The sequence below is a fragment of the Cynoglossus semilaevis genome, chromosome 20 (assembly GCF_000523025.1).
Source record: "Cynoglossus semilaevis isolate Cse_v1.0 chromosome 20, Cse_v1.0, whole genome shotgun sequence".
NCBI classification, from domain to species: Eukaryota; Metazoa; Chordata; class Actinopteri; order Pleuronectiformes; family Cynoglossidae; genus Cynoglossus; species Cynoglossus semilaevis.
The window spans coordinates 9,990,344-10,015,768 of NC_024326.1; the positions used below are offsets into that span (position 1 = coordinate 9,990,344).

The following is a 25,425-nucleotide window of genomic DNA, read 5'->3' on the forward strand; positions in this document are numbered from 1 at the left end:
CCGATCTTGTTTGTGTCAACACAGAGTATTACCTTGGAGAACACCTCTAACTGTGGTTCCTGTGTTTGCCTTTGGGGTGTTTTTCCAGCCGACACCACGCCCGTCTCCATTGTCAGCACGACAATGGCGTGCGTGTTTCAGTGACAGCCCCGACTAAGCCGCGAAGACGCTGCAACGAGCACACCTTTCGCGGCGTGCTGGGCTGTGCCACCCTTAATTCTTTATGTGTTATTTACAGGCTCAGATGTGCATAACACGAGTCTGGCTACGGGAACATAACTCGCCGTCCTTATTACCATCTCTGTCAGCCGCTGGAGTCATTAACACGGGGAGGTGGAAAACACCTAAGACGCAGTTATGACGAACAGGCCGCTCCGTGGAGACGTGCTGAACAAACGGGTGAATCATTACGTTATGTACACAGAGTGGATGGCAGCCTTCCCTCTCTGACGACACGCTGGGGAGAAGGCAGCGTCGGCTGCCACCGTTTTTATGCCTTCTAATATAACACTGGGAGGGGATGTGGTGCAGGGTCAATAACTAGTTAACATAACACTGCACCAACGTTAGGGTTAGTATTAGTGAACACTTTCTCCAGGTCCTCGTGTTATTTATCCCTCCCTGACTTCACTTGTTGGCTGTGGAAGGAAAAACGGCTGCTGATTGTCCTTAACGTATTATGTTCGTGAAGAGAAGAATCTTCTAGAAATTTAACACCGTACGATAAAAAGGGGGGCAACGACAGGCAAAAAGAAGAACTGCGATGATATGAAATTGTAGTGGTTTATTTGACCATGTGCTATAATCCCAAAATAACATATTTTATCGATATGTTTTGTGCAAAGATTTAGGTTTTAAATCTGTTTACTAAATAAATCCTAATTTGTGCAGACTTATAATAAAAATAATAATTTTCAAAAATGTATTTTTGAAAACTGGTTTTACTTTGGCTGAATTAATTCTAACGCAGCCAGGGTTGGCTGTTACTAATGATTTGGGAGATCATTACAACAACAGCAGGGATTCACTGAGAGAACCGTCTCCTCACGGGCTAAAAAAAGCAAAATGAAAGCATCAGATATTAGACATTTTCAGAAGTCTTTTTATAAAGGTTATATTTCTGTTTACTTTTGGATCTTTTCCCATTAATGTAAAACAAACTGTTTATCAAACTGATAAGAAGAAAATGGATGATGTTTCCTCTGAGTTTTTTTCTAAAAGAAGTGCAAACCACCTGGTCACCTGGTCCATATTCTTATCTGTAATCTGGTCCCCTAATTAATATGCAACGAATATCAAATACAACACACCAGAGTAAATAAATAAATGAAGGTGTGCTGTATTGTACAGTGAGTGTAATCCAAAACAACCATTCGTTCACCTGTGACCATGTGACCCTTCGTCGTTCCTCATCCCAGCTGACATTTGTTTGATATTTCACTTCTGGTTGTGCCACAGACGTGGCTCAGCTTATCTAAGCTCAGAAATAAATTCTTTACTGCGGCATCTGAGCGTGACCTTGGCGCACACGCATCAGTGCGTGCACAGATGCTGAGTGGGGACGGTTCAAGTTCTGCCTTTCATTCTCATATTCTCTGTTTAAACTGCTCTGATACAAAGTCTGTGAACATGGAAGGAGGTGGACGGTGCTTCTATCAACCAAAGGGGGCGCTGCAGAAAAACAATTGGGAAACACTGCACTCATGGACTGCTCTCCTCTGGATATTGAATTTAACTTTTGTCATTTTTTTTTTCATTTTAAATCAACACATTTCAACAATTGCGTCCCATTTTCTCAACTGCCCAGTAGTTGTCCCGTAAAACCAGTGAGATGGAAAGAAAGAAAACCCCTAAAATACATAACTATATCTGTTTCTCAGTGGCAGAGACTGAAAGCATTGAGATGCACGCTTCAAAGGCTTTGATACGCCCCCTTCAGGACCCCTGCCTGGATATACAAAGAGTGAAGATGTGCTGTATTTTCACTGGAGAACGAGCTGCCAGTGTTGTCCGCCTCGGTGTTAGCTGTATCTGCCTCTTAGCTGCAGTGTTTAGGTTAACAGTTATGGAAATATTTAATTAAAATACAGGAGAATTTTCCAATTTACAAACATTAACATTAGACCAGTGACGCAGAGTGATGTATATTTTATACAACACCAGTTCTATTAGTGGTATTAAGTTATCATTCTGTGAAGATAATCAAAAAATGCTGAACCAGAAATTAGCTAAAATTAATTTGGCAACTACAGTGGGGCAGTGGATGGTTTCCCACCTGCAAGGCAGTAGGTTGAGAGCTCGATTTCCACCTACTTTCACATTCCCTTTGAAAAAATTTCTCGTCATCAAACCGAGCAGGTTCAAGTGTAAGGTTTTTTCTTTCTAATCTAGAATCGTGCTAGTCAGTGGGTTCTGGTACATGAACACAATACCTTATCGTGTCTCATGTTTAAAAAAGCCCGTCGGCTTTGGACTGCTGTGAGCGGGGGATTAACCAGCCTCACTGTGCCATCTGAGAGAAGAGCGGAACGGGGATTCCCAAAGTGCTGAACTGCCACAGGTGTTTTTGTTCAGCGCAGACATTTGACTAGACAGGTGTGACAGACCATCAGGAAGAACATATTAATGTCAAGGTCATGTACCATATGTGATGCAGTACATCGTACATGTGGAGCGCGTGAATTAAAATGTAAAGAGAGGCAGCCGCCTGAATGGTTCCAATGTTTTTTTATGGTCAACTCTACTTTCATTATTCTGGGTGTGTGTTTCACAGCAGGCCTGCAGAGGCAGCAGCTGAAGCCATGCAAATGGCTTCGTGTGTTAGTAAAAATGAGTGTATTTCCCAGCCTGCCACGGTGCACGTGAGGGGAACAGTGTGGTGTAGAGTATCGGCGATCGATACGCTCGCAGCAGAGAGAAAAGCATTCATTCTTATTAATAATGGATTTGAAGCTTATCATTTTCACCACTTAGTGGGAATTTGTCTAATGGCATCAGCACTGCCTGTTTTAATGGAACACTTCTATTAACGCCTTTTCACGCCATTAGCATGTGACTTGTGTTTCAATTAATTCCATATAAACCAGTCTTCCTGCCAGTTATTTACCCCAGTGAAATCAACTGCACTTTAGGCTGTTTGTTTAACTAATAAACTTCATGTTTGCTCCGTGCACTTCAGCGTCACGACACAGAGCATTGTTACTGTCGTTTGTGTTTACGCAGAGACGGAGGAACACAACAGAACAGCAGCTTTTCTTTTGTTGCTCTTGTTAAAGTTTAAGGATTAACGATAATGTTTAAAAATATCTGTTTTAAAAAAGGGCCAATAAATATTCATCTAACACAGTGTTGTGTGATGCGCTATGACTTCTTTACTCCCTGCTGTTGAATTGCTTGTTGTTTTATGGTAAACAGTATAAACAAGTAAAGACGCCCTCGTATAACAAACCAAAAGTCACCAGTTCTTTAAATAGTTCTCAGAAAGTACCTGGTGCTCTGTGTGTTTGCAGGTTGTTTGAAGTAGTACTTTGTTAAATAAAGAAACTCACCATGTTTTCTACAAGTGACAATAAACATATACAGTAATACCACAACTCTAATAAAAATTATATCAATTAATCTAATGATTAATCTATATAATTTTCTTAGTTTTTTTAGAGTGGTGCCAATTGTTCATTATTCACAATCAATGATCGTGATTGATCCAAAACTACCCTGTAATTAATCAGATTCAAAATTTTAATTGTATAACAGATCTAATATTTAGACTGGGTCCAAGACAAAGTGTCAAAACCTGAAGAAGAACAAGATCAGATCAAACCTTAAATACCCCACAGATCAGAAAGACGAGTCTTCCACCCCGACTCCCAGCCTTTGGTGAATTATTCAAGACAGTAGAGGAGAAAAGGAACCCTAAGTGCAATTATCCTTCACTCCTCTCCTCCCACTGAGAGCAACATTAATGTAATGGCTTTCATCTTCTCAAGCTGATTATGAAAGAAGGAGACGTCTCGTAAGTCGGTTCTCTCCCTCCCCCTCTCACCCCCCTCTCTCCTCCTCTCCTTCCACATCATTCTCAAACCTGTCGATTTATGCCAAATGTCCTCCATCAGCAGACGTGCTCGCGCCAGACCAACGCCTCTGGTGGGCATTTAAAGCAACTGTTTGATTAAAAAAACATGCAGCCGTAGTAATAGCTTCGTCCTAGGTGTTGAGGATGAGTGTGTTCCTGCTTTCACAGGTCTGGGAGTGGGCGGTTTTACATTACCTGTGGTATAAAAGTGTCTCCCAACACAGATTGAGTCAAATAATGACTCACTACCTGTGGCTCCTTTCAGCTTATTCCTGGAGGGAAAGTCTGAACAGCAGTTCCATGAAGCTAACGTGCTGCACAAAGATGTCTTTGTTTGACTCACTCAAGACTGTTGCGCAGTATCAAGAAAAACATACGACATCATGCTGTTTTTTTAAAATAAAACCATCTCGATAAAATAACAGCAAACTGTGGTTTATGTTTTACTGCTTCCTGTTCTCGGTGCAAAACAGCCATAATTGTCTTCTGGTTGGAGACTCACTGTGTGCCATTAAATGAAACAACTGCAGTAAAGTGTGGAATACAGTGAGGATGAATAAAATGTAAAATTACATATGAAGTGAGGAAAAGTCTTTATGCTGTGCTGCATGAATGACAAAACCACAGATTTAACTTTGTAGCCTGAGATTCAGCACTTTTTTTTCCTACTGTTTAATTCTTATTCTGGGTCAAAGTTCAGCTGGAACCAAAACCAGCAGTCTTTGGCAGAGAGAGGTTCACCATCCCAGGACCGCTGGGAGACAGAGCTAAGAATTCAAATTTCACTGCGAGTCAAAGTAATTTTAATTTCAGTTATAATGGAGAAATTCCTAGTTTTATTTGTTCAATGCCAACAGCAGTTTTGTAGATTTTTTTTAAATAAAGCCTCCATCTACAAAAAACCAAAAAGAGTTTAGGAACCACTGCTGTAAGAGAAGAGTGCTAACTACTTCTACCAGCAGGTGGCCTCCCTGAGACATGTAGAGGTGTAAATTCAAATATCTCCTGCTTCTAGAGCGCTAACGAAGTTGTTAGCCTCAGACAGGGAGGGTTGTGTCAACTTTATCAAACCCGTTAGAAAATGTTGAGCTAACCCTACCCCGATGGCTTCCAGCTTCCTCTGCAGCTTCCATTTTAGGATTAGTTCATCATCCATCACCGTGCACCCCCTTGGTGACCCTTATAACCTCATTAATTTGCCTTCCCGTCCTTGCCCCTCCCACTGAGACCACAAACCCCCCACCATTGTTCTCATTTATACAGGCAACACAGCCTGAATGTCTTGAGGAATTTGACGCCAGAGAAACTAAAAAAAATGGTGAAAAAATATGTTAGTGCCAGGAGGGAAGAGAAGAAGAAAATCAGAGTGTTATAGGCAACGTCGAGCACCTTTTTGTTGACAGTTTACCATCTCTGCTCAGTTAGCGTTGATCATTTATCCATGAAATACAGGAGATCTCACTGGAGATCCAGCTGCATTTTATGCCTTCCCATGTCCTCTGGCTTTTTCACTTGTGTTAAACGTCTTTAAACGCGCCTGGGAGGATACTCTGTGAGTAAACAACACCTGGGTGTGTAGTTCAAATACGCTACTACTCAGCTGTGTCACATTTTATAGCAGCTCCCTTGAATTTCTCTATCTTTACAGAGTCTGATTGTTGATCAAGGCGACGCCAGACGACCGCACTGCCACACTTTTACTGTCCTCGGTTTTCCTGGCATGAAAACAACTCAACGCACATTTATTTAATTCAATTACTTCTGACAAATCTATGTTAATACTGGAGTAATATGAATATCACATGAGGATATATTTGGGAGTCGTCTGTCAGTAGAGCCATCCCTCTGAACACAGATTAGAACATCTTTATCCTTCCGTCCTTTTCTGGAAGGACACGGGCGAATCTTATTGTCCTGTGACTTCTGTGAATCTAGGACACAGCGGAGGGTTTTCAGCAGCTGCCCCCGGCCCTGCCTCTGAGCTCGCTAATTTAACTATTAATCTCACATCATTAACCCTCCGTGACCCTTTCCTCCCTCTGCTCTAACACCACTTCTGCACTGGATAACGAAAAACAACTCGAATCTCTGCAGCCACGAAAATAATCCTAATGTTTGTTTTGTTTAGTTTTTTTTTTTTTTTCATAAATCACTTCCACCCAGAAACAACACTTTCTATTGTTTGGCTTTATCTCCCCCTCAGCCCTGGCTCTGCCTCCGTGTGATGTGTGTGTGATGTGTGTGTGTGGACCACAGCTGTCTGTTAACTGTATTACTCTCCGAGTGGCTCTCTGAGGTGGATATGGTTACTTTTAATTAAAAAAAAATCAATTTCTGCTGCTGTCAGTTTTCAAACACAGTGACCATATGGACACTTAAGGACACAATTCAATTTGCAGCCCCGTAGACCCCCCCCCCACCCACCCAACCCCCCCCAAACAGTCTTTCCAAACCTTTGCAGCCACCATGGTACTTCCATCATGAACAGTTGCCTGATTTATATGGAAATAAATCAATGACCTCTGTCTTATAGATTTATTACATTTGAAATGCTTTTAATTAATTTAAACACACTCGTGTGCAATAATTATGCTGATTTCATTATGACATGTCTGTGGTCCGACTCTCAGTGGTCTAATGACTGGACAACAAAGACACCGGTGGTAAATAAATGTTCCATATAACCAGATTATAACTTGAGAGGCCCAGGAGGACGAACATACATCAAAAGCTTATTAAAGCCAATGACATAACTCACAAAGACAGCACTACAAAAAGATAACCATTCCATTTAAGTGCTGGGTCTGTGTGACTTTCAGACTGACCTTGTGGGCCAGCGACCTATTGTGTACAGACAGAGCTGGATGATTAGGCTAGGCTCTCCAGGGATCGATGGGACGTCTGCGATCGGCACTGCAAGTAATCACACAGTATTCTGTGCTGACTCGATGTCAATAGAAGATGAATGGTGTCACGCAGAATGGCTGGTAGTGTTAGCGCGCCGCTTTGTGCCACATCGGTGGTGCAGAATCATTAAAAAAATCCTGTAAGTACTGTACGTATCACGACTGGCAGACGGTCCGTTTGACACTCGTGGAAAAGTCAACGCACCGAGCCGGGAAAACAAAGCGACGCAGCAAGAACGACCTAAAGATTTTATGTCGGCTAACGTATTCCCCATATGTGGTTACAGCAGGGAGACAAGGACACCAGACTGAAGGCGTGTAATCAGAGACTTGCTAGGCATAAGCCACCCATAATGTCTGTCTGGTGTCTGCCCTGTAATACAGGACATCCAAAGCAGAACTATCAAGTACACACAACTGGGATGCATACAAATTACAGACATCAAATGCAGGCAACCCTACCATTAGTGGTAGGTGTTATTTTTTTCCCCCCAACGTTCTTTATTTTAATTCTATGTCAGTTTGCTTTACACAGAGACAGCCCTGCTAATAGTAGGTCTAAGACTTTTCCAATCATGCTTTCGTTAAGCAACACCCAGAAGTTAACCTTGAAACCAAGCCAAGCTTCACAAGATTCTGATTCTGTATTTATTTTTCTTTGTGGCTGAGAACTTCACATTTTATTTCCTGTCCATATGGGATGCTGTTTTGTCAAATTTCATCTTATCAAATGGAAAATACTGGAATTTATGACCTGCTGCGTCAGGTTCCTGATGACAACTTTTGTTAAAGTTTTACACTAAAAGGCCACATTCTACATCTTTCGATAATTTTTTTAATTTTTTTAAAAATTTTAAGAGCAATTAAGTTACTGGCTTTTTGACCCAAATATATTTTTTGAATTTAAACATGGCAGCAGAAGCCAAGTGGGAGACTTGACTCCACTCCAGTGTCATTTTTATCACAGGACTTCAGGCTTGTTTGGTTAAAGTTGACACAATACAATTTGAGTTTCTTTGGAAGATGTGTCACTAACCTCCTGTTTAACAGTCATTTGTTTGTTTAAATGATTAAAACATTGAAACAGTAAAACAGTAACTGTTTAATTTATCAGCTTAGTCTTCTACTGTCCAATAAAAACACCAAGGCTACTTTGTCTCCTTGACGATAAAACTTCATCACAGGTCTTTTGTAGAGCGGGGACATTGAGGAAGGACTAATATTCTTTGCTAAATACAGTAAAAGGCACATGAGGGCAGAGTGCTGGTGGTGCAGTTTTTATGGGTGCAGAGACGTCCCTGCTTTGTTGGAGCTGGTAAAAGGATAAGACTTTCAACTTGTCCTCTGACACAGGAAAAACAACTGCACTGAATGATTTTTTTTTCTCCTCAGCTGCTGTTTCTACATTTTCATTTCCAGCTGCATCCCTTCGACTGGGGTTGAGCTCTGTCTCCGTCCCTACAGTCGCTGTGCCTTGAATAAAGAAGAGGAAAACTTTCCTACGTGGCCAGGTTCGCACGTAGACTGTGCTCCACTCAGAGACATGACAGGAGACGCGGCCGTCATCACAGGGGTGAGTGAGAAAGAACAAAAGGCTGCAGAAAAACAGATCCTACTGGACCCATGCATGAGAGGACGGGGCGGTCGCCGCAGCCGGGTGAGGTAATGGGAGAGGTTGGGACATAATTGAATTACAGTGACCCTGTGACAGCACTGTAGGTGAGGTCATGTGTTGCATTAATTCTATTCCCGACCCTGTCTTTGGCAGAGCAGTGCCTCTTGACTACCCCTGAGACCCAGAGGTGATTTCTTTTTCTAGAACCTTCTTCAGGTTAGAAGTGCTATTCACATTGAAAGCCAAGCTCTAAGACTGATGGCACTTCACTGGATCAATGCACTGAAGAATTCTAAGGTATAAACATGCATTTATAAAAACAATTTACCTGATGTAAAGAATAACTGTAGGTTGAATAGTTTAAAGAAACACGGACCAGTGTCTACCAGGTGTCTGTTTCCTGTATTTTTAAATTTAAACCCAAAATATCCCTCCAGTCAAAATACACTTGAGGTTCATTGTGATGGAGGCCAAACATAACTGCACGGCTGAGTGAAGCTACTTACTGTCTGCCACAGAGGAGATCACCACACAGCTGAGTAGAAGCAGGGACAGCAACGCCCCTCTGGGCACCAGGGGCACTGCCGGGTTAATATTAGGCACCATGTTCCAAGTTGGCACTGCCTTCTCCTCCGTCCCCTGCTAGATGCGTCCCACTCTGACAGGATCAAAGACTAACACCTGGGAGGGCACAAAGATGAAGAAGACAGGAGCGAAGTGCATTAGTATTCACACTCCTTTTATTTGCATACATTTGAATGAACATAATAACACACGCAGTGGTGAGGTGTCGGAAGCAAGTTGCAAAAGGGGAAACCGCCAGAGAGTGGATTTCTGTACACTTGTACGAAAACAACAGCAGCTGACATCGGGGATCTTTGGTCACGATAAACAAGACAACCGCTAACCACAACAAAACCCCGCCTGGGGCAGAGGGAAAATACAAGTGGAGCCGGCGAAACACGAAGACTACATCAGAGGACCCAGATGAGAAACACTTCACAGTGTGATGCTACAGTGGGAAATCAGGGGGTGAAACAGCAGGAACAAAGGGAGGGGGGCGGGTCTCCAGGAGTAAGCTCATCTACCCTCCTCTCCCATCCCACCCCACTGAGGATCAGTTTAAAACCCAGAGGGGGCTCCTAAAAAGCTCCCTGAGGAACACCGCTCACTTAATGTTTCCCATTAGGAAATTGAAACTGTGTCTTCCAGATGGGTTCAAATCAACAAAGTGGCGTGATCTCATTGAACGACATCATGGACGCATACACAAACAGTCAACTTATAAGGCCGTGGGGGTTGGGGGGGGGGCGCGATTAAATGACTGGTCAACAAAGACGTAGCAGGTGAACCACAAATGAACAGAGGTGGGCAGAACAAAGCAGCGCTTCATTACATTAAGTAGTGGGTGGAGACCAAAGTGTGACAGAATGGCCACATAAACTGCACATAAACTGACTCTCTGTCTTTGAAATGAATCAGGAAATAAATCAGTCCACATGTAACAACAAGAACAAATGACTTTTTGGTTTGTTACATGCTGGAGTTTGAATGTCAAAAATTCCACTCAACAATATTTATGATGTTATCCTGTGTGTGTGTGTGTGTGTGATGACTAACCCAACACTGTTCTGCTGGTGACAGCTGGTGCCGCTCTTTTGTTATAGAAATATATCACTGTACCAGTAAAAGCAACAGAGAAGAATAAAAAGATAAAATGAGAAAAGTTTTAGAAGTTTTTAAGTGGCTCAGTGCTTTTGTTTTCAAGGGCTCCTTGACAATGTTCTCCACGAAGCGTTTACAAGAGGCCTATTGGTTTGGAATGGAGGACTTTCTCGGCTCATCTGTTCACATTCACTGCCCAGTTAGGAGCGGTGACTGAACAATGCTGATACTTGTGAAAAGAGCAAGAAAGGCGCTCGCACAGTGGAATATCTTAGAGGCTCGCTGGGTGGCCAGTCAGTCCATCTTAATGTGAGGCTTGAACACACAGAGAAACCAAATGTGCCGAACACAGTTACTTTACAGGAGGTGAAAAGTGGTCGACTCCAATACAAAGTGACAGTTCACTATGGAAAAACTGGCCTGATATCAGGCTAGCAAATGTGTTAGTGCTACCGTAGTAACTGGATTGTCGTGAAAAAAAATGATTTAACTAAAAAGGTAAACCATAAAATAATCTAAAAGCAATCTGCAAGTTAATTTCAATAGGTCATTGAGTACATGCAGTACTCTATACTGTGCAGTATTCATTGAAATTGTGTACTGTACAATCCATACTGTTTTGGTTAAGGGGTTAGTTGTGTGTTTATTCTGTCAGAATAGGGCTTTACAACTACATTCATAGCACCACCTGCAGGACATGGAGGGAGGAGCTTTGTATGTAAATATTAATCAAATAATGTTTCATACTTTCCTTAGAAAAACTAAACATTAGTGAGGGAGAATAACAGCTCACAGCTGTGCTGGCAAACAAGTTTGTCTTGACATGACAATTTTACATATGGCAGGACGGCGTCACTTCACACAGGTGGGTGGACGGGATGAGTGGAAATGAAAAAAAAACATTGGCAACCGTCCTGCTGCAAACCCTCGGCTGTGAATGGATATCTCTCACGGAAGGCGCCGGAGAGAGGGAGATATTTTTTTCATGTTCGCTGTTCAGGAGACACAAATTCACCGAGTGGGGCGTATTCTTTATTTATTTCACCTCTGACTGTTTCCAGTGAAGCCTGGTACTTCCCGGCAAGTGCTACAGAAGAACAACACTGTGTGTACTGGTGTTGTGATGAAGGTGCCGGGGAGAAAGGAGGACAGGGCTTCAAGAGGAAAATAGTTCAGCGTGATCCAAAATCTGAACAAGAGGCTCAGAATACAGGAAGACATTGTATGCCACTGTGTGGGAGAGCGAGGGAAAGGCAGTAAGAAGACGTAGGAGTGGATGTCTGCCCTTGTGAAGAGCATGTGAATTCTGGGTTGTTGTTTTTTTTTGTTAGAAAGGATCTAATTTGGAAGACGGGGATCAGTATGAATGTATTAAAATATAAATAAAAAACAGAAAGAAAAGGAGTGGAAGTGTGGGCTGCAGATGAAACCATTAATCATTTATGATTCACAATTAATCAGCATTAATTGTAATATCCATATTATTTGGAGAGAAAAAAAGAAAGAAACAATATTTTCATTTATTTCCTTTAAGCGAACTCTGCAGCTGTGACGTCTGCAGCCAGACTACAGCCATTCCTGGTGAAGGACTTGGGCTCGTGTCCAATTTGTCCGGATGTCAGGATCATATATCTCCTGTTCTGCTAGTGCAGAACACGGGTTCTACTGTGGCAACATTTAATCTAAACACAGACACTGAGAGAGAGAGAGAGAGAGATACTGTTATTAAACTAATGTAGTCGTAGACAAAACCCCAAATGGTCTCGGTCTCAGGAGAGACGCTCTCTACATCCTTTAGGAATCACAGACACTGAGGGTGTGTGTGTGTGTGTGTGTGAGAGAGAGAGAGAGAGACATGGTTGGTGTAGCTGTTCTGGTGGGGACATTTTTTTGAAAAATACTATAGTTAGGAATGTACAATTAAGAACACTTTGTCCTGATGGGAATACTTTACAGGTCTCCACTGAGAGAGGAGGTATTTTAAAGTATTCCGTATGAAGTTAGGAGTAGAACTGAGGTAAAAGAGAATTGTGTGTACTTCTGTTCATGTTAGGTTATGTCTACGTCTCTGTGTCAGTGTCTGTGCACTCACTTATTTGAAATGAAAATGTGTCTGTAATATATTAACTTCAACTTTAATTAAACTTAATTTCAAATGGTGAGCGTTCCAAATGGAACATTCCAAAGACAAAGACACTTTTGTGAGGATTTCAACCCAAACACACACCTATTGCCTTGTTTGCCAACCACATCTGCCGCCTGTCAATCAAGCCTTTATACTTTACGTGAGAGTGTGTGTGTGTGTGTGTGGCAAGGGAGTGGCCACCCATACAGAAGTGGGACTCTACAAACAACTCCACACAGAGCCATGCAGAGACGGAGTAAACACCACTGTTACCCTACAGGTAGGAACCCTCCATGGTTTCCCGTCCCTCCGACTCACGTTCCCTCTCCTTCTCTATCTCCATTTAATGGGTCATCGTGAGCGCAGGGAAGGTCGGGACAGCTGGGATATACGGCCAGTGGTGCGGCGAGCTAATCACGGCCATCTCTGGGGGTGATAAACCCAGACTGGAGAGTCTCGTGTTGGCACAGCCGGTAACGGTTCCATAAACACAGTTACAAGCTGAATTTGGACAGCAGTGCTTTGCTCCTTGATTAGTTCTCCATGACCTGGAAAGCTGACTCTCAAAAGTCTGGGCTTCTTTTCTGGCTCAGTGGTGAACACTCCCGCAGGAGACTGGGAGAATTACAGCAAACCCGAAAGATCCACCTATTATAAAATAAAAATGTTTAGAGTTTTCAGTCCATGTCTGAATTCTGAGCTGTTATGCACAGACTTGCTGGAGCTTGTCTGTAATTTCACAGAGCGACACAGGAAAAAAAAAGGGCCCTAAACCAGAACTACTCTGTGACCCATCAGGTTCTGCAGCTCCTCTGTTTACAGGCTGTTTCAGAGTTAATTGTTAACGCTCTACTGCCGAGGAAAACAGAAACACACCTAGTCTGAGTTGGGCAACAGAAAAGCAGGGAGTACTGATTACAGCCACAATGAAAGTGCTCAGTTAATACATCACCCGAGTGTTGTATCTGTCTATCTGCGTGACTCACAGTCATCCATCAGGTGTTTAATTCAGGTCAAACCAATAATCAAGAAAAGGAAAAATACCACTAACGTGTGAAGTGCTTACAGCTAATGAAAATAAAGGACAGTCGAAATGACACATTGTGAGGAAATCTATGAGTCATCGTAATCTGGACTACGCAACGTTCCTGGTAATGCAATTAAACACGGCCGTAAACCTGTCTCCTCATGTAATGATAAGGCTGTAGTATTCTTGCTCAACGCACATCTCATCAAGTCTGGTGGAGTGAACATGTAACACAGCTCAAGCACGGCCGTAAATTAACACTGAATTAATTCAGGGATTTATGCTTACCCCTAGGGGGGGGCTATCAACCGTTCCAGTTACAAAAAAAAAAAGGTGAAAATGAGATATGTAATACTGATAGGTATTACACCGAGTAGAAGAGACGTGCCAGAGTGCCACTTCCATTTGAATTTATTGGAGAGAGATTATTGCAGTTGTCGAGCTGCGGAGCAACGAGAAAATGGCTTGTGCTACAAAGTGCTGGGCAAAGGGCCTGCAATAAATCAAAAAGTAGACTCAATGTAAAACAGACATTCATCAAATGGAAGTAATACTGGGTGTACCTGCACCTACCCACCAGTACCCAACAGCTTCCCATAAAGTGGTAGCAATTTCAGAAGCCATAGGAACAGAATACAAACAAGTGGCTGAAGCACACTTCAAACTCCAATGGATCTGAAACGTAAAACATACCATTGTTATACACTTACACACAACATGTGACCAGGATCACGTTGCCACAGTTGATTATTTTGCCATTTAATCAACAAATCCTAATGTGGGTTAAAGGAAGGGCAGGAGGGGGGCCGAGAAAACGAAACAAAATCAAATGCAGACCACCTGTGGGGACCCCACTGTCTGTAGCTGCAAAGACTAAAGTGAATTTCTACATAGAAATAATAGCTTGTGTTTGTTGCTGTTTTCTTAGAGTCCATCAGTTGTTCACGAACACACATTTACACTTTGTGAATCAAGATTTACAGACGAACACTGGGAGAAGTCAGTGCTGTGGACAAATATTAAAATGACTCCATGACCTAATATTCTCCGCAGCAGATGTGCTCGTACATCAGAAGGAAATTCACACTGTCAAGTGAGAAATAAGGGACACCACATCACCACTTGACAGCTTGCTCCTCGACAGATGGCCCCATAAAAATGACTGGGCATGGTCCTCAACCCCTCCCACCCCTGACAACAAAGACGGGACTTCAGTCCTCCTCCACCACTCTGCCACTTCCTGAGCAGAGAGAGAGCCTGTCTCCAGTAGTAAAGGAACAAACCTGACAAAAAAGGCATGTGCCCACGAACACAGAAAGATACGAATCAATGGGTGACCGAACACGACCAGTTGTCCAGGCTCAGGTTCATTCTCGGATCCAGATTGGGTCCATTTACAGTAAACAGAGAGAGTTGTAATACTAGAGAAAAGAGATGAACCACAGAAGAGCTGCAGATCGTAAAAAAAAAAACTGTATTTACATTTCACACTAAAACTACAGCACACACACTCTCCTAAAGATGTGAACCGATCTGCTCGACTCGAACAAATTCCTTGTCTTTATTCCTGGCAGGTGACAACAGGGTAAAATAGATAACCTCATACAGCAGTGGTGGTTGGGCTTAGAGGGCTTTATAGTCTTCAGCAGGTGTCTCCACTGTTCTAAATCAATTACTTCTAGCCAGGCGGTGCTTAGGGTAAGGATGTATTATAAATCAGCTTGGTGTCAGGCCAGATTAGTGACTGTAACGGCCGGGGACAGCAGCTATGTGGCCTGCAGGGACCCTCCAAAATCTGACATGTGAAAGGAAGGCTGGCCTCGGAGCTCAGAGACACGGTGGACGTCTCCTGCAGATGTTTGCTGCAGGAGACCACAAGCTAAGAATCACAGAAGAATTGAGGGGCTACTGAATGGATGTTGAAATGGTGAATCCAATCAAAGGCTCGTGGTCAGATGTCTGTCCACCACTGTTGTGGTCTGATGGTAACACATATGGTTGTATTACAAAAGGATGGGTTTTTTTAATGGAAAAAAAGTGGATTTATTTGAGACACTTCACTCATCAAAACCCTATTATGGGACAGTTACCACCAAATCCCAGTGTGTGTGTTTCCTCCATCCAATTCCAAACAGTTCTCATCTCAGTTCCTGTCAAACTAGAGATTCTAATACGCTGTAGGGTCTTTCTTGTCTCTCCCTCCGACCACGTCTCCTCCTCTGTGTGCGAGGTCCATGGTCCAGTCTGCTGCAGCAGATGGAACAATATATTCCCATGGCTCTCCAGAGCCCGGAGGATTTAAGATGTAAAGGAGATAAGTGTGGAAAAGGCGGTGCTACTGTATAAGAGGTTAAAGAAGAAGTCACTCAACCATGGACAGGCATACTGTGTGGGTTTTTTTGTTTGTTTTTTTACAATTAACAATACACTTAAACTTATCAACACGCTAAAGTACATAGTCACAGTTTTTGACTTTAGCACTAACATATTTATCTTTAATTGCTACCATTGAGTCCTATTTAATCAGGTAGTAAACTGTATTCCTAGTAATAAAGTCGTAAAGGCAGATATCCACAGATAAAGTCATGAGCTATAAATAAAATCTTTTTTTTTTTTTTAATAAAGGGACAGACATGGCTGTGTGTAAACCTGCAGCCACTGGAGGACGTTTCATATTAACACGTTGTCCTGTTCCTGTGGTGCAGACTGGTGTTTTTTTCTACTGGAGCTGTTAATGATTACCATTAATTAATTCAATTAGAATTCTTCAGTTTGGCAGCAAAGATTCAGAATAAGATTAATACTTTTTTTTAATTACATTTATTTAATAGTTCCAGAAGTGAGATGCAGGTAAAACTACACACAAATTCCCTGATCTCAGCCTCAGTACTGGACTCAACATCAGTATTTGCAGTACTTGTGTTGGTCTGTACCCACCAACATGTATTATCAATTGTCAATGCAGGCCCATTTGCAGCCCTTAAATTTAGCTGTCACGTTCTTATCTTCTGGGCCAGTTGACTGCAGGTTTCCAGTAAACAATGAAGAATTCATTAAGTACTTCCTTCTGGGCTTTTCTCTCTGAATAATCCACTGGCTGTAAATGTGGATTCAGGGGTTTTCCTTCCTCCACTCCTAACCCCAGGCTACCTTTCAGGTAATGAGAAAGTATCTGCTCACTGTATCTGTCATCTGGAAGAAGGTTTTGCTTTGTCCTCTATCTTAGCGTGGCAGCTTGATAGACAGCGAGAGAGAAGAACAACAGGCGGACAAGGTTGTGAGCAGTGCAATCGATTGTCAGCTGACGCATGGGGTCCATTATACTGACAAGCCAGAGCCACAGCACGACGACGTGCACTCCCGCAACACTCTCATTACAACCTATGAAAAAATCTCTGTGTCTCTCTCTCCCTCTCTCTCTCTGAATATATATAAATATATAAATATATTTCCTCTTTTTGTTTCTCTCCCATCTCTGTGTGAAGACACTGCACTGAATTTGGTTGTCAGCCTGAAAGAAGTGCCTCAAAAGAGGCAAACCCACCACTAAACCTCTGCTCTTTGACAACCGGACGGCGACGTATACAGAACAAAGACGTTTTCTGGGGCAAAGAATAGCGCTGCCTACGTGTGATTTGAAGCCATCACAAAGACTTTTTTTTAACCGCCTCGTCTCTCTTTAAACTTTTATTTGGCTATCAACCAGCTGTTTTCAGCTGTTCTATCTGTTCTTCGTGCTCTTTTCCCTGCAGCATTCCTCTAGTTCTCCTGAAATCCTTTGGAAGTCTTATTTATACTCACCCCTCTCCCCCTTCCCATCTCCCTCACAGTACAGCGGCTGATAGGATTTACCTGCAGCTGAGAAAGCCTCCAGACTATCAATTACCACCAGTGTGGAGTCACTGTTCTGTAGCTTGGCTAACAAGACAAGCACACACAGCACACACACCTGGTACATAGACATGTGTGCCAGCAGTCAGACAAACGATGAGGAATCCACTTGACTGAAATCTACACAACACTGTATAGATTCAAGAGACAGTCAGTTAAATAAAAAAATAAAAAACTCTGACCCAGTCATAAAGTAAAACTTGTTGTGTTCAGACACAGGTGCGTTAGCTATGATTATACACACAGGCGGGGCCCTGGTGGTTATTGCAACTGTGTAAACTTGTCACGCCATCAGGCAAGTGTGACTCACAGTTTCAGTTTGACAAACCAAAAATATGCAGATTGGAACTGCCACAGCGACGGCGGTTCCTTTTACACCTTTTCTGTTTTTGAGTATTAATTGCAGAGAATAGTCCTTTGTTCATGTCGACAGTTTCACGTTGCCGCTCTGTCAGTCACTCTCATTGGCTCTGTGGACAGGATGGTTTGCTAATGACAGATGTGGCCCCACCAACTCACTCCTGCCAGAGTCCGATGCCGGGATGCTCAGTAGAAGAGTTCCTTTATTTTGAATTAAATTTATCACGGCAAAACATCAATGCAAACTGTCAAGCAAACTACTGTAATATGAAGAAAAAACAACTCACGAGAAGTAAGTCCGTGGTTCTGAAAGTGTGGGGCGGTGACTCAGGGCTGGCAGGGTTGTCAATTCATCATTAATGTACTGTCAGACCAACAGACTAATGCTTCATTTCACATTCGACTTTCCAACAAGCCCTGTGATATAACATTTGTCCACAGTGTTACCATAACATAAACAGGTTTATTTACTGAATATTTACTTCTGACAAACCTCTTGAGCAAAGAGCCAGGAAACAGAGCTCCCTTTAAGGACACAGACTAATTTATCCTAATGAAAACTCTGAGGAGAACTACAGTTGGCAGTGCAGCTGAGTCTGGTCATGTAGTAATGCAGTGCAGCCTGTAGGGTAAGCCTGTGAGGGAAGATCTGAGGGAGTGGATTCCTTTCAAGTAAGCCATCATGTCCGGCCGTGACACGCAGTTCATTAGGATTACAGATTTGGGTCAAAAAGTGCAACACCTCCTGAGACACCAAGCACGGGAAATTATTGCCACGCTTTGATCAACCTGCACAAAAATGTATTCATGTGTTGAACTACAGCACCATTAAGTTTAAAGCGCAAAATGGCAAAGAGGGGGCTTTCCTATTGGCTCCAAATATAAACTGGTGATTCCTGGCGGGCCGTTCCTCCAGTCTGACTGTCATCAAGGCAGCCAGGTCTCCCATGTTTACTAATGTAGAAGCAACCCCTTTATCAGGAAAGAGATTTGTAGGGAAGAGGCAGGGGATTAGCCATCAAATTACCAGGCAGACAGCATCCCTTCTCCAAGGTTGTGAAGCAGTAATCTCTGCAGCTGAACGGAAAGATCCAGAAAAGGTTTGGGGTTGGTGCTGAGGTACTCCAAACTCTTCACAAGGGAAACATGAAAGTGTGTTTCATAGAAACTGTTTCTGCATTAATCTTTCCCTTGTGCTGTTTTTACGATAGCTATATTCAAATGTTCAAATCACATGTAATGTTGTGGAGTGATAAGGACCAGCTACACAGTCACCACACCGTACCAGAGCTGGGTAAAATAAAGCCCTCAATCAGGAATGCTGCAGCGAGGCAGGGCTGGCAGAATTGGATTTCACTGGCCTAGCCCATGCTTCTTATATTGTTACCCCACTGCCCTCCCTTAAACAAGCAGTGCTCTCCTCAGAGAATACCCCCTGGACATAGGAATGTTTCATCAATGCCTCAGCCCCCAGCATCCTCACAGGGCCACAGTGGACCAACAGGCGCAGCACAGGGAGGCTATAAATAAGTCAGGCATTAAAATAAAACAAAATGAATCTCCATCCATCTTCCTTAAACAAGCCAGGGACCTCGGAATTCTGCAGCCGGGAGAGTCATCGCCTGTGTTTGAGAATGAACCTCACAAATAACACAAGGTAATGTAGAACGCTGACGCTCCAGTTTCACTGTAAAACACCGTGTGTACCGGCATCTGTGTCGGCTGCGGCTACAAAGACGTGAGCAGGGAAACACGGTGTTTACTGTGTTCCAGACTAAGAGGAGGTGTGAACTGTGTTTGATATGCAACAAACAAAGACGACTTTACTTCACTCTGTGATGATTTAAAGGTGAGGGAACTAAATCGTCACGTGACGACGACCGGCAGAAAAAAATCTTTAATGTCGTTTTCTCTACTGCACTTTAGCAACACTGTTATAACCTCCAAGGTCAACGGACAACACGACTCAACCCAACGGTGCGAAAGCAGCTGCTGCGACCTTGTGTTTCTATAGAAAAACTACGACATTAAACCTTGATGAGCATGTATTTAAATCACAACTGCACCAAGGTCAACAAAGGTCTGGCAATTTTTTTATCCCATTCTGCCGTCACTGAATATGACGTATGAACATATGAACCCCCCCACACCCCTATGTCACAGGGTCCAACCTCGACCTCAGTGAAACAGGACCAAGACGTCATGTTTGGTGCAGGGTTTGAATCAAGGCCGTGTCGCGGCCACCAATTGTTTCCAACCCATACTGCTGCACATTACACAAACAAAGGGAGAAGATTTGGCCTTGTTATACATACAGGGAGTATAAAAATGCCACTGCCGCTGAAAATGGAGGCAGTTTCAATCAACGTGGGGGCGTAATGGGATGATGTGAAACTGAAATGAGTTTTGTGCAAGGAGGGAAATGTCCTCCCTGACAAAGCGGATTTGTGTTGCTATTGAGAAAACCGTGGTTGTGAGGCATATGGCTGAGATTTAAATGTAAAGGTGCAAGGCTACGAGCACAAAGCAGACCTCTGATGGTTGACTGTAACTGAATGGAATACGCAATGTAAAGGGGGGAAATAGGCCGAAGGAGAGAAGCATAAAAAAGATTACAAGCCGAAGCACTATACTTCACTTTTGTTGGCTCAGTGTGTGGAGGCTGAGCAGAGGGCAGGTTTAAGTCATCCCTCTTCAGCCACTAACTGCTATGTTAATAACATTAAAGCATGGACATAGACGGGGTCAAATGGTCACCGCTTTGGACAACTGAGACGAAGAAAAATAACCAACATTACTGCAGATGTTTCTCCCCTGAAGTGTCTGCTCAGCAGCCATCACAGTGAATCAGTTCCGGTCAACAGAAATGTAAAACTGGCAGAAACACTGACTACCAGCATCGCTAACACATCAAACAGTTCACTAAATGACACCCCACAGTTCACAGGATAGCTGCTGCTTACTTAGCCACCGCTGCATAGGCACATTATTTAGCACAAAAGAACAGTTGCCGTCTATAACTCCTACTCATGACCTTGACGCTGCTGGGAGACTCTCAAAGAAAATCTAACTGGATGGGAATTTCAAGGTCCAAGACATTATTAAAACCAGCCAACCCAAAACTAGGTTTTGAACTTTCATTCCGTAAAGATGATTCTGTTTAGTTACAGTTGGAACAGATTACTCTGAAGATGCTGGATGATACAAAGTGTACTTCTCACAGACAGTGGCCAAAGCAGGAAAGGACAACAAACATGGACAACATTATCAAAATGTGTGAAAAGAAGTATATATATATATATATATATATATATATATAAATCAAAACAGCTAAAACATCTCTACATCTGCTGTAAGCATTGCCCTTTTTCATCCCTTGTGGAGGACCAGCGTAGAAAAATAGCTCAATGACTCACCACCTCTAGTGGATGATGTCATAACGATAATGTATTTTTTCCTTAATTAAAGTAATTGCTTTGTAAACAAAAAAAAAGTCACAAAAGGCCGAACGGTTTATTGCAGTGCATTTGTTGCATGTACTGTGAACGGCCTCAGAACAGATAATGTATGTTTTGTTTGTGAATGTCTCTAAAAGACACTGATGCAGTGAGAAGAAAGATCATGAACAGAGAAAGAAGTCAATGAACGAAGTAAGATAATCTTATGAAGTAAAGACTTTGCTTTAGTTTTCTGTAGAGACATGCAATTAGAAATAGTAGAGCGTAGAAAATGGGCAATAGAATACACAACAGTGGCGCTCAGAATAACATAACCTGTACTATGCAATAGTACTGTATGTGCTAAAGTCAGATGCTGTCTAAGAGCAGTGTGGACAGTATACTAACAGAAACTGGTGCATGTGACTGTCTGTACAAACACAAGGGACGTAACAGCAGCATTCCTGATGTATATTTATGCTAATTTGTTCCTTCAACGTACTCTGAGACAGAAGGTACAACAGCCAACGGTCTTTGGTAATGTTTTTGTTTAAACAAAATTGCTCGCCACAAGCTAACCAATATGGTTGGCTAACATGTGTTAGCCACTGCCTATGTGATTTCATAACAGTGTGTGTTGAAGCACCTGCCAGCAGCTGCTTTATGTTTGTAGAACATCAAGAACGTCTTCGCAAAGCTGCCTGGGTTCAGACTCTGCTGCTCTGAAAAAAAAAATGTATCTGGTATAAACATTTCAACCCTAGTACACCGAGAAAAGGAGCTTGGCACTAATGACACTAATGGCCAGTACTCTGTGAAAGGCAGGGTTTATTGATTTGAGAGAGAAAAAAAATCTGTTGCCTGTATATATTGTGCAACAGAGACACACACATCCTACAAGCAGCCAGTTGCCCATGTCTGGCTTACAAGACACAATACAGACAAGTGAGCGGCTCCACCGAGACAACTGCCTTCACAAACATTGATTGGTGATTGTAAGCAACCTCCTTCATGTCTCAGCTGAGACAAAAGAGAAAACGCAGATCCATCAGGCATTAACAGGCCATTACACGTCACCCAATTCGCCAATGATGAGAAATCAAGTTCTATGGAAAAATCCATATGGCCAGCTTATAATTACATTTGAACAGTCCAGCGGGGAGAGAGATTGACTGATTGATTGCTCCACAAAAGAACAACTTCGAGCCGAGCAGTCATTTAAGTAAAGGATAATTTGTATGTCTGGTCGAGGAATCTTATAATGAGCTGTGGAACACAAACGACCACTGCAATTTCCTCAGGTCACATTCTAGACCAGCACAGAACACAGCCAGTGACGGTGTGACTGAGGTACAGTCGTAAAAATGTGGAATGAGAGGTCAGTGGTCTGCATGAACCTAGAGGTCAGCCTTGGTGAAAAGCTGTTGTTGCTGTTTGAACAAGTAACTACAGCTGACAGTTTGTGTGTACATTGTTTATGGCCCAGAGCAGCTAAGAAGACACGTTCACCTTTGTGTCAAAAATACTGCTCAGACAGAAGGTCTGTCATTGTCACTGAGACAAAGAGATTTTTTGTTTTGAATAATGAACTAGGATGGACAAATATAAATGAGTGCAAGCTGAGAATTTGCTGAAGAAAAACCAGTTCTAGTAGAATTTAGACAGAAAAGGACATCTAGACATTTCAAAAATAAAACATGACATGTTGGCCAACAGCAGGAGTTTCCCCACTGGCACAGGTTAGTTTTATAACAGAAAACTGTATTTCAACGTTTCTCCCACACAGTGTCAATCCTCTGAACTAGAGTAGGACGTTGAAGGGATTCAAACCTAAGACCTAGAGTAGGGCAGACCAGAATCCTTCAACAATTAAGTTGTTTGGACAACAACAGTGACAAATGTGAAAAAACCCTGACACCTATTGTCAAAGAAACATGGTCAAAAAATGACCTATCAGCAGGAGTGCTACATTTTATTACAAAAAATGTATATATTAAAAGAGATATAACTTTTGTATGTAAATGTATTTTTTTTTAGTATAGTACAAAAACACCACCTTCCCACAAAACCACTCCCCACCTCAGAATCAAGACGTGCAAAAGTTTTCAAAAATTCAGACTGACAAAGTTTGTGAAAAACACAACTTGTCACAAGGAAAAGTTCCCTACAATGATCCAGGATTTGAAAGTCTCTGACTGTCTCCTTCTCCCTGGAATTCTTGCCGTTGAAACTTTACCCTCCAGATTGCCCAGGGAGATAAAGACAACTGGAATAACAGGTTGTTTGGCCTCAGAGTAGGCCTAATGCGGCAGAGCGGCAGGGTGCCTCACCTTAGCAGCAGTAGCTAGGGGACAGTCTATGGCCCGTCTATTCAAAGTCCTCTGAATACTTAGGGGAGGGCTTGCACCAGACAGGGCAATTTGCCAGAGAGCCAGCCAATAGAGCTAAGCTGAGACGAGGTTAAACTATTGTTTTGGCTTAACAAGCAAGAGTGAGCAAGGACAAAAGAAAACGGGACAAAAGAATGGAAAGAAAATACCAAAACTATTGAAGTGTAACACATCAACTTTGTGTGTTACTTTTCTTGTAAGACAGTAGATGCAGTACATGAAAATCCCATGATGAATCCCAACACGCCGGGGACAAGGAGACAGATAAGTCAGAGTTTTCTATTTTAAAATTGAAATTCCCAATTTTAATAAACGTGGCAAAAAGCGTTATCTCTGTGGTAAAATTCACACTTACCTATGCATATCAATAAATCCTTTCTATTCCTTGTTATTGCGAGGCACTTATTCCAAAGAGATGGAGACAGAGAAAAGTATCCAAATCCTAGAAAAAAAATCCAACAGGATCCCAAAAAGATTATCCCTGAACCACGTACTATAAAAAAAAGCGTGAGAGAGAAAGTAGTCTCCAGCTGCAGCTCCTGGGTTATTCCATTGTAATAGACTGGGGAACTGTCTTTTGAATCCCCAGCAATAGATTTCCAGCTGTGACTATAGAGCTCAGGGATCGATCCTTCAGAGACCGTGCTTGTTCACACACTGAGCTGGTGTTCTGAGGCTGCCTGGGAGAAGCCAAACCCACCATGTGATGTCACTGGAGTCAAATTTCAGTGGGGAGAGGGAGGAGACAGCAGGGCCTTACCTTTTGAACCTTGACCAATGAACGACAATGCGGTGGTGCACCTGCATGTGGATAGAAAAGGAACACGTGACGTTGTGTCCCGCTGCACCTCGTGGTCTCTATTGTGGCTTATTTGTTGACCACACTGCAGTGCAGAACTGTGACAGAGGATAACCTCATATGACTAGTAACAACTACAAACCAGACAACAGACAGTCAGCTCGTCTACTTTTACTTTCAAATGGAACGTCTGCATGTGTTTTTAAATGAATTTGCCGTACCATTATCAGCAGGGCCACGGGTTAATAAATCTGACCTTGAAACATTCCGCTCCTCCCAGAGGACCGGGCTAATTTTACACATGACCACTAACATGTTTTTCCTCAAAATGACACGGTTTCAAAAATGAACGTCGCGACTCCTCAGAGGAGGGACGGACAACAAACATGGAAAAATTCCGGGGTTTATATCAGCGCCGTTTGAATATGCATAAACACACACACAAAGACGCTGCTTCTCACTCCCTGCGGTCAACTCCGCGAGCCATGGAGCTAATCATCCACAACAGATGTTCAGAAATGTTCAGTCGGATTTATGACGGCGCTCAGAGGAACAGCCAAGTCAGCCTCTGGTGCTGCTTTTTTTCTTCTTCTTCTAAGTTCTATAAGGACGCAAGGAGAGGATGTCAGCACAACCATTCTCTCTCTCTCCAAAAAAAAAAAAAAAAAGCCCCCTCACTCTCTGAGATACACCATCCGAGACGAAAGAGCCCAATAGATCACAGAGCCTGGGGACCTTGAGGAAAGGTGTGCTCAATTATCCCAGTAATACTGCGCGGACAGTAACTTAACTCTTCCTGCGATACTTTAACAAAGTCTGTCGCTCAACATATAAATACTGTGTCAGAAACGTCAGAGTCAATCTGACGTATTCAAACGAGGCCTCATTTATTATTGTATGTATGTATTTATGAATAAATGATTTATCAGAGCATGATTTTTTTTTTCTTACTTTTCTCACATGTTTTGCTTTGCACCGTTGTTAAATGTAGTCCAGGCTTGCACTCTGGTTAAGGACATGGAGGTCTATTATGTCTTACATGTACATTTTTCTTTGTTGTTAACAATGGGTGACATTGTACTGCAGGCTGTAGAGCAGTGATTGCAACTAAATAACTTTTTAGCAGCTGGGTCAGCGT

General features: G+C 42.6%; 1 protein-coding gene across 10 annotated transcripts in view; it reads right to left on the reverse strand.

The window, feature by feature from the left end:
- Positions 1–25,425, reverse strand: part of ptprfb (protein tyrosine phosphatase receptor type Fb) — a 159,618-nt gene that overhangs the window by 88,868 nt on the left and 45,325 nt on the right. For 7 of the 10 annotated variants that reach the window (XM_008334621.3, XM_025052515.1, XM_025052514.1 and 4 more), the window contains exons 1-2: positions 23,844–24,159; positions 9,100–9,274 (exon numbers count right to left, since the gene is read on the reverse strand). In XM_008334621.3, coding sequence (XP_008332843.1) covers positions 9,100–9,199 — 100 coding nt within the window. In that variant the 5' untranslated portion in view covers positions 9,200–9,274; positions 23,844–24,159. Of the gene's footprint in view, positions 1–9,099; positions 9,275–21,744; positions 21,821–23,843; positions 24,160–25,425 lie in introns of those variants that run through there. The other 3 variants (XM_025052511.1, XM_025052512.1, XM_025052510.1) reach the window with 2 other exon arrangements.